At 39.2% G+C, this 10,000-nt stretch overlaps 1 protein-coding gene across 2 annotated transcripts in view; it reads right to left on the bottom strand.

Annotated features, from left to right (window-relative positions):
- The window catches only part of LOC143277330 (uncharacterized), a 32,749-nt gene that overhangs the window by 11,170 nt on the left and 11,579 nt on the right, over positions 1-10,000 (bottom strand). For both annotated transcript variants that reach the window (XM_076582116.1, XM_076582117.1), the window contains exons 4-5: positions 8,728-8,911; positions 7,004-7,297 (exon numbers count right to left, since the gene is read on the bottom strand). In XM_076582116.1, the coding sequence (XP_076438231.1) occupies positions 7,004-7,297; positions 8,728-8,911 (478 nt within the window). The remainder of the gene's footprint in view (positions 1-7,003; positions 7,298-8,727; positions 8,912-10,000) is intronic.

The raw sequence follows: 10,000 nt of genomic DNA, 5'->3' as shown, positions 1-10,000 counted from the left end.
CATAATAACAATAATAATGATAGACATGCACACACACACACACACACACACACACACACACACACACATATATATATATATATATATATATATATACATATATATATATATATATATATATATAAACTGAAAAGAATCGACAGATGATTCTGACAATGGGCAATGAGCAATTTTCACGAACAGACTTGACTGAGCGTTATGAATGATTAAAACATGCAGGATTCTATTGGCCGTGCTGATACTGATTAAAAATAGGAATGGTTTATCCATTTAGCACACACACACACACACACACACACACACACACACACACACACACACACACACACACGTGCGCGGTGCACACACACACACACACACACACACACACACACACATACACACACACACACCACACACACACACACACCGTTTCCACATGAATGTACGACTGTATATGTCAAATCACTCACAGTGAATCTTCAGTGTCCGTGTCTCAGACGTTTTCCTCACACTGGTGATGGTGTTGACAGCAGTGCAGGAAATGGTGTGACCATTATCTTTCTGTGTGGGGGTAAAGGTGCACGTGCTCTGTGTGATTCCAGCACATTGACTTCCGCTCCAGCTGTACTTGGCACCAGGATTGACCCCCACAGCACTGCAAGTCAAGGTCAGGGGCAGGTTACTCTGTGTGGGGTGAAGTTCATACACTGGAGGGTTGGACAGGTCAGCACGGGTAGGACCATCTGTAGATCACACACACACACACACACACACACACACACACACACACACACACACACATAAATATATATATATATATATATATATATATAGAGAGAGAGAGAGAGAGAGAGAGAGAGAGAGGTGTTATATATATATATATATATATATATATATATATATATATGATTGTGTATATATGTACTAGAGATTGGCCTGGCTAGGAGATTTGATAAATGATTAGAGATATTTAGAGAATTTGCACATCCTATGCTCACAGCGCTAAGTTGTAACAAGGTACACTTGGTGGTAAAGGGCTGTGGTTTAGGGATGGATTGAATTTGGTGAAAAGAATTGAAACCTTAAAGGGAATAATTAGACCTATTTTATAATGGATCTTTATCCTATCCTGAGGATATTTTCAAGGATCAATATCCTGTTGGCGACGCCAATTTTTGTAGCCGTGTACCGAGTGGTTATTCAAGGGTACGGCACAAAAGACTTAACTAAATACGATTAATTGAAAGAAAGGATAGACAAGATCCCAAGCACAGGCCAGGAACATATATAGGCCAGTCACAATGGGGTTTTCTATTGTTTTATTTACAATAGTTATAAGAACACAAAAAAAGAAAACTAAGAAGAGAACATAAGGAAGAGAAGATAAAAAGAGGAAGACATAAAACGAGAAGACTAAGAAGAAGAACTAAGAGAAGACAGTGCCTGGAATGACACAAACAAATGTCATAAGCACAGCATGTCGGCACAAGTGAATAGTAAAGCACATGTATACATATCACATGGGTTTGGGATACGCAACAACATAATGAAGACCAAACGCTGACACCAAATGACATTTCTGATACATTTAAATAGCGCAGTTAAAGTGATTGAAGCGATGCTGACTTGGTGAAAATACACTGACAGTATGGATTAGGTAAAGTTTATACTGTGTCAAAGTGACTCAAATGAATCAGTTTATCATGTGGCACTATACTGAGTAAGCCGTATAGGAGAGAGCATGACAAGTAAATTACAGTTAACAGACTGATACATATCAGGTGGTTTTAACCAATAACTGAATTAATCAAACACTATCTTGTAATCACCACAGCAGAATACTACACACATCTTAGAGTACTGAGCACACTGTAGCAGTACAATTGATATGAGCATGTAAAATAATACATGGATAATAAACAAAATGGAGAATCAGTGGCTTAGATATAATACTGGCAAACGGACAGACCAGATAGTAAGTGAAAAACCATCATGGCTTAACTATTAAGTGATGAATGAACTTTATGCACTCACTAGAACATTCTGGAACAAACTATCTGTGTCCAGAGACGTCACTCACTGTGACGTTAAGAAGAATCAAATGGCATACTGCTCTGAGCATATGACGACATGGCAATTATTTAGATCAATCACAGCCGAGCTGTGACTAACATGTCAAAGCAATAACTGAACAAAGAATTAACTGATTAAAGAATTAACTGAACATACTCATATGAACACAAGTACTGTGTCGAACAATACAATTTACAAGTCAACACATTCTACACACTAGTACTTACAGCAATACGTAGCGAGGTGTCAGCCGTTGTGGGGACACACTGCTCGCGACACAGCAAGAGAGAGAGAAAGCCCTGGTCAGATGACTGACCAGATATGAAAATGACCACTCATCACTCACTCTGCCAATTTATGCAAGTTTAGCGGACCGCAAAGGCCGTCACGTGTGCTGCGAGCAGATCGTCACTAATCAGCCCAAATCCGATGAGAATTGTGCTTGTTTCAAGGTGTTCAGTGGCAGATTTCTAAATGATTCCTGAACCGATTTACGTCGGATAAGTTGCAAAAGAAAGAGCTCAACGCCTACTTTATAATGAGTATAAAATGAAGTGTTGATTATTTAAGATGAATTTATAATCTTAATTTAAGTCACCTGAACAGGGTCAGTTTTAACGAGCTCGTCGCTGAAAATTACAAACTGCGTTAAATCAGTTTAACGTAGGCAAACATAAATGGAATAGATTTAAAGATGGAATTGCGACGATTCTGCCAGTATATAATACTTGTAGTTTACTGATCTGACAAAAGAGTTATCAATTGATTACTTTGGAGCAGAAACACAGATTCCAGCTCAACCAATAGCGTACCGCGACGCGACACTGGTCGAGTTGTGAGCAGGTGGTCTGGCGAGGATAAAATGATGTAAGTGGAGTGACGTCACACAATTCTGGGCGCGGGTAAGGAGGGAAAACGTTGGCTGTTGTAGCTTGTGCGTGAATAGTTTCAGTTTCAGTAGCTCACGGAGGCGTCACTGCGTTCAGACAAATCCATATACGCTACACCACATCTGCCAAGCAGATGCCTGACCAGCAGCGTAACCCAACGCGCTTAGTTAGGCCTTGAAAAAAAAAAGGTGAATAAATAATAGATACGCTTACATAAATAAATAAATAAACAATAGTTATGATATAAAAAAGGTAGTAAGAATAATAATAATAATAATAATAATATAAAAAAATAAATAAATAAGACAACAATGATGATAAATAAGCAAATAAATGTAAAACATGAAGACACACATTCACACATACACCCACACATGCATAACAGATATTCACCAAACACGTGAATAGTGTTGGAGCAAGCATAGCGCGCTTGGTCACATATAGGTATAGATGTATGGAGAGAGAGAGAGAGAGAGAGAGAGAGAGAGAGAGAGTCATATTTCGTTGGAGTGATCTCGTCGTATTAATCTGTGTTATTTATGGTCTGAATCCGTCAATATATGGTATGTGTCGTTCTTTGCATCATCCTTATCATGATGCTGTCGTACCCATCATCATTACCAGTACACAGATTTCCATCATCATGGTCAATACAACGCAAAAGGGAGAACAGGAGAAATGTGCAATGTATTTCATGGATTGGTAAGTTATGGACAGGCAGGCAAACAGCCCAGTGAGGAAAACACCAAATGGTATATCTGCAGTTTATCAAACTAAACATTTATTGTATGATATGACGTGTTGTGTTTTCACCGACCTCAATGAAATTGTGTTTCATCTTTCTCACACATGTACAAGTGCTCTCTCTCTCTCTCTCTCTCTCTCTCTCTCTCTCTCTCTCTCTCTTATCGTTAATGTTGTTATTGTTATTGTTGTCACAAGGACAGATTGGAAGACTGGGCGATGCCTAAAATCATTATCCTTGAGTAATAAAGTTTTTGAATCTTTGAATCTCTCTCTCTCTCTCTCTCTCTCTCTTAGATCTGAACTTTATTCTTTGTAGTAGTAGCAATTTTTTTTCCTTGTTTTGTTTTGTTTTGTTTTGATGGTGTTCTTTCTTTTTTTGTTTTGTTGTTGATTACCTTCAGTACATCTCTCTCTCTCTCTCTCTCTCTCTCTCTCTCTCTCATGTTTTTTTGTTTTGTTTTTTTTTTATATTCGTATTCTATTTGTGGTTGTTGTTTGCTTGCTTGTTCTTTTTTTAGGGGGGTGGGGGTATTTTTTTCTGCTTTGTATTAAAAACAAAAGAAACAAAGAAACAAAACAAAACAAAACAAACAAACAAAAAAAAAACAAACCTTCCCCGCATTGTGGTAATAAAATGTCAAAATTCCACAGAACTAATCTTAAATGTTAAATTTTTGAAAGAAAAGAACTTCCTTTGCAAGAGTGGTTTTTTTTTAGTTTTTTTTTTTAAAGAGTGAACATTCAGCAGCATGTAAGCCAGCACACATCTGAGCCGTGTATCTCGCACAACTATATGTCTGTCTAGTCACTATCCAGACAACTCCGCTTCGTATGACATGTACACACTGTCTATTCCAAGGAATCTCACAAGAACTTAACGCTGAACGATCCTTTTGTTGTTGCACCCAAACAGTGGCATTCACTACCCTCCGTCACACCCCAACACCCGCATTCAAGAGAGCACTCAAAACACATCTTTTCAGACTGTATTTTTCTAAGTAAAACTTTTCGATCTGCTTATGCTTGCTGAGATGTGATCGCTGGATGTACTCTTTGTGTTGATTTCTATGCATGTTTTGATGATTGTTTGGTGTGGCTCTGTGAAGCCTGGTTCCTTGGTGCATATTTTGACTTAGTTGAATGTGATGTGTTTTATTTTGCTGTGATTTGGATCTATGCGATGTGAGACTGTGACATTGCCTGTGCTGATTTACATATGTTTGTCACTTGGTCTGAAAAATGTCAATTTTAGCCAAAGTGATGTGAGACTATACTGATTTTTTGTACATAAATTATTTTTACGCCACATAGTCTGAAATGTGTATAGTTTATTGTAAAGCGTGGTAGCTCCATCTAAGATGGGGGTACTGCACTATATAAGCCTGCATATGTTATTAGTGTTATTGCATACACTGCAAGGTGGTATTATCTTCATGTTTGCTTGCTGCATTGCGTTCAATACACTGTGACTGGTTCATTGCACAAGATGTTAGTGGTAGCATAGGTAAAGTAGTTTATCACCAAACTGATATCTTAATGGTTCACAGTTCAAACCCCTGATGTCCCCACTCCACCCCAACCCTCCACCACTCCCATACAACGCACATTAACCCTTAAAACGATACTGTTTTGACAAAATTCATGAATGATTGTCTGGTCATGCCAGTGCAGTGTCAGACACTCCCCCTCCCCCTCCACCACCCCCCCCCGCCCCCCTATTTCCTGAGATGGTCTCCTTTGCAACCATACCACATGTGGTAAGCATACATTTCAAATACTAGTTGTATAGGGTGAAAAGCTTGTTTTACAAATCTGGTGTGCAGGTCCCAAACCAATGTCTGTGTTTTGTGCTGTTGATTCCACAAGCAGCTACTCGTAATTGTCTCTGCCAATAGAAATACCTGCGTGATCTGTTTGAAAGGCATGATAAAAAATCATTTAAATCAAAACTAATGAATCTGTATTGATGGACGCTTTTCAATTTTAATTATTCCTGGGAAAACGCAAACTATGCCCAGGACACAACATACAACACATCATAAAAGGTGTATAATGCATAGACAAGGCAAACACATCACATGTACACAACACAGTACACGGGAAATACTGTGCACTGCACTATTATTGTACATGTGCACTAGATAAGACATTTCATGCAACACAAAACAGCGCATACCATATACAACATGCCACGTGTATCAAAATTCACTGCAAACACTACGTAATATATCACAGTGTGTGCATGACCACACACACAGAGACACAGAGACACAGACAGAGACAGACACACACACTCACACACACACACACACACACACACACACGCGCGCGCGCGCGCGCGCGCGCACACACACACACACACACACACACACACACACACACACACACACACACACACACACACACGCCATACTTATGACTTTAATTCGCACTCTAGATTTTCATGAAAAATACTGTCAAATTCTACTGTGGTTAGTTTCAAAATCAGTGTTACAAGCACTTACATCTGCAAATCTGAAATGATTAGTGATGAAAGCACATTAAACGTCTTTCACTAATCAGAAGCATCCATGTAACTATCATGGGTGCGGTATCATTGTGGGTTTGTTTCCCAAATCAGAGGGCAGTTCAGGCTGCCAGAAAGGCAGCCCGATACATTAAAGGCTCGAACTTCCGCGGTATCTCATTAGACCAGCATGAGTGTTATAGGTGTATAGAAAAAAGTGTCAAGTGATTGACAAAAACATAGGCTAAAAGGCTAAAAGAATTAAACTGCCAATATAACCGTCATTGTATAAAGCCGAGTATAGCACGCAACCCCTAGGCTTTCTTAAATGATTTGTCAGTTTCCCAGTCCAGGCTAGTTAGAAGTTCAAATAATTAATTCCGTTTGAATGCCATTCCAACAAAATTTTGCAATGTAAATGTCTATTATGTACTTGTCCAGGGTCCAAAAACAAGACAACTGATCAAAAACTAGCTGTTTCCACCAAACAGAGGTATGTCCTGAGATGTTTTGAATAATTATGCATTTTGAATGTTTGAATCAAAGTCCATTTGGTGTCTACCAATGATCGCGGTTTTCTTTTGTGATTTTTGTTCGTTTCTTTCTTTCGTGTGTGTGTGTGTGTGTGTGTGTGTGTGTGTGTGTGTGTGTTGTGTTTTTGTTGTATTTTTTTAGCATAGATTTTGTTTTCTCTCTGATATCACTAAAGAGTGAGAAGACGTTAAACTAAAGCAAGAAGGAACATGCACGCACGCACGCACGCACACACACACACACACACACACACACACACTGTACAACTCACAGAGCACATTCAGAGTGAAGGTGGTGTTCCTGTCCTCACTGTCAGAAGTCGCCCAGTCCAGCACACACCTGTACACAGCGTTGTTGTCTGCACTGCTGACGCTGCTCTCTCCAAACTGCACACTGCTGTCTCCATAGTTACCACTGTCACGGTGTGTGTTGCCACGGTAGACACGGAGACGTCCTTGAGGCCGGCCAAGGTCAGAGGCAGTACAATGACATTCCAGTGCCGAGTTTTCATGGATGTAGCCGTTCTGAGTGCTGCAGGTGATTGTTGGATCATTGTTGGGGCGTGCTGCAATGATGTGAATGAAATACAGCAATATTACATGTATATCTCAAAACGGATGTACACGAACCATGCATTTAGCTTCATAGCAGACTTGTAATACAGTAATATCCTTCCCCCAATCATAACAGTCTTTATCGCCCATGACCAGTTTCATTTGTATTTAAATTTCGTGCTACTATTTATTCATATTTATATTTATTGTTGATTCGGTTCTATGTCCGTGTTTACCTTCACTTCCATAACATGGAAGACAGAGCTATGAAAGAAGGAAGGGGCAGACTAATAAGAGAGTAAAAAAACTAAAATAAGGATCATGGTGATGAATGTTTCACACATATTTTATTGATAGCTAAATTCTATGTATACAAATGTAGAATCAACAAAGTAAAACCAACACTACAAATGTTTAAAACAGACCTCAGACAGGCGTATGAAATAGACAAGTATGCCTTTAACATAACTATGGAATATAACAAGTTTGTGAAAAAAATGGGTACTTTATAACTGTTTAATACAAGATTAAGCCATACAATGCTACCTTGGAATTTTGCCATTGAACATATATTGTTTTGCTGTTGTGGACTTGTCAGTACTTAAAACTTAATTATATGCTTACCCTATAGTTTCTAATGCACAAAACATATAAATTCTGTATCTGTAAACCTTTTTCTGAATACAAAAATATTGAAAAAAAAATGAAAAAAAAAGAAAAGAAAAGAAAAAAAGCCCATCTAATTCCATTATAAAGCAAATCAAATGTGAAAACTACAAAACAAGAACCATGATATTGGCTTTATAACAACACTCAAATACACGTCCTATCAGCATAAAGGTAAACAAACCCATGGAGATGATTTTTTTTTTTTTTAAATCGTCGTTGAGTAGGTTGTAATACGACTCATATTCTGCATTGAAAGTAAATGGTTTTACAGACTGATAAACACTACGTTTACATATTGAAATTCTCAATGCTATCCCCTCTTCCACATAGCAAGTGATCCAGAGACAGCTATCACAATTTCACAGCAGGGGTTTAATCACAATCCAGTGACTCTCACCCTGCCCTGTAAAATCTTGTTTTGTAGTAATGTATGTGGACAGTGCGTCATCTATCTCTCCCCCCCCCCCTCTCTCTCTCTCTATTCCTCTTCACCCCTTCCTCCCTACCATGCTATTCCTATCTAACTTTAGAAAGGAGAATCATGTCCTTTACGGAAGCAATGACATATCCACGAAGATTTCGAACATTGACGAAACAGAAAATAAAAGTTTTTAAACAAGAAAACACTCAACGAAAGAAAACACACATTAAGTGAATTATGAGAAAAACTAATGTGTTTTCTTATGAATTTACATCCATCACCCCGTCATTCAACCATCCTAATTCAGGGAATCGTGGATCAGAGAAAATGTTTGTCAGGAAGTCAACTCACCCATAGTGACAGAACCAGAAGCAGAGACAGACCTGACCCCAGGATACACAATGACGGTGTAGGTGTAGGTGTAAGTACCAGGTGATGTTGGCATAGGAAAGGTGGCGGTACAAGTACCAGAGGTGTAGCCACTGCTGACAGCAGAGCTGTACGTGGAGTTCACCACACTGGTTCCTGTGCTGCTCTGAAACAAGCTGGTTTCTTCAGTGTGATCATTCTGAAGACTGATTCCTCTCTCTCTCTCTCTCTCTCTCTCTCTCTCTCTCTCTCTCTCTCTCTCTCTCTCTCTCTCTCTCTCTGTATGGAGGAAAACGATGTATAATGAGCTGGTTTGCATGTCTGGTTCTTGCATCTGCAAAGTTACCATTGTGTAAATGATTTTCTTGAGTGTACTTGAGACCATTTCCACCGATTGTACCCTAGCATGGGGCACTCATTCACACTACTTCTAACGCCGCAATAATGTTACTAACGAAAAAAAAAAAATATTGGGAAAAAAATAAAGTAATGAAAAAGGACGCAGAAAGATTCCAGCGAAATTGGTACGTCATAGCTATTTCCTCGAAGAACAGTTTTACCAAGTTGCTGTGGATGTATATGGGAAATATCAGGCCATGCAAATCCAATGGTTTTGACTAAAATGTAAATTCCCATGCAACTTTTGTTCAGAATATTCGTGTACAGCAGGGGGGCCCCGGGTGTTACCGGGTACACTGCAATGTTCTCATTACAAGAACCGGTGTACTCTGTAAGGTTACGTCGGGAGTGAAAGGCTACAAGAATCGCATAAAGTATGGGTTATTTAGAAAATGCACATGGTACCTGTATGTTTGTACATGTATGTGTAACTATCTACGCGCACGCGCGCTTGTGTATGTGTGTTCCTTAACTTTAGATTTGTGTACAACGTATTTGTTTTACAAGAAGTGACTGTTAATCCGATATTTTTAGGCCCCCACATACGCTTCAACGCCCAGATAATTCTTAAAGATAACTCCCTGCAGATGGTAATCACAACTTCACAACGAACGGGAATGTCATGACGATATTCTTGGAAATTCTGCTTCTGTCGGGCTGTATCATCCCGCCCAGGCGACCCAAGTACTTGGACAATAGTCCCGACAGCCGCAACCAAACCATTACTAGCGCCATGAGTCACAACGGATTTTAAGATAAGCAAATAACCCTAACACAATGGCAAACTCGCCAGATGTTTCATTTTCCTGATCATCAAGAGGTGCCTAGTGTACTTCCCGAATCAAAGAAATGTGTC

This window comes from Babylonia areolata, chromosome 34, assembly GCF_041734735.1.
Source record: "Babylonia areolata isolate BAREFJ2019XMU chromosome 34, ASM4173473v1, whole genome shotgun sequence".
Classification (NCBI taxonomy): Eukaryota; Metazoa; Mollusca; class Gastropoda; order Neogastropoda; family Buccinidae; genus Babylonia; species Babylonia areolata.
The sequence above is the reverse complement of the archived record's forward strand: the minus strand, read 5'-3'. Positions and strand labels throughout refer to the sequence as shown.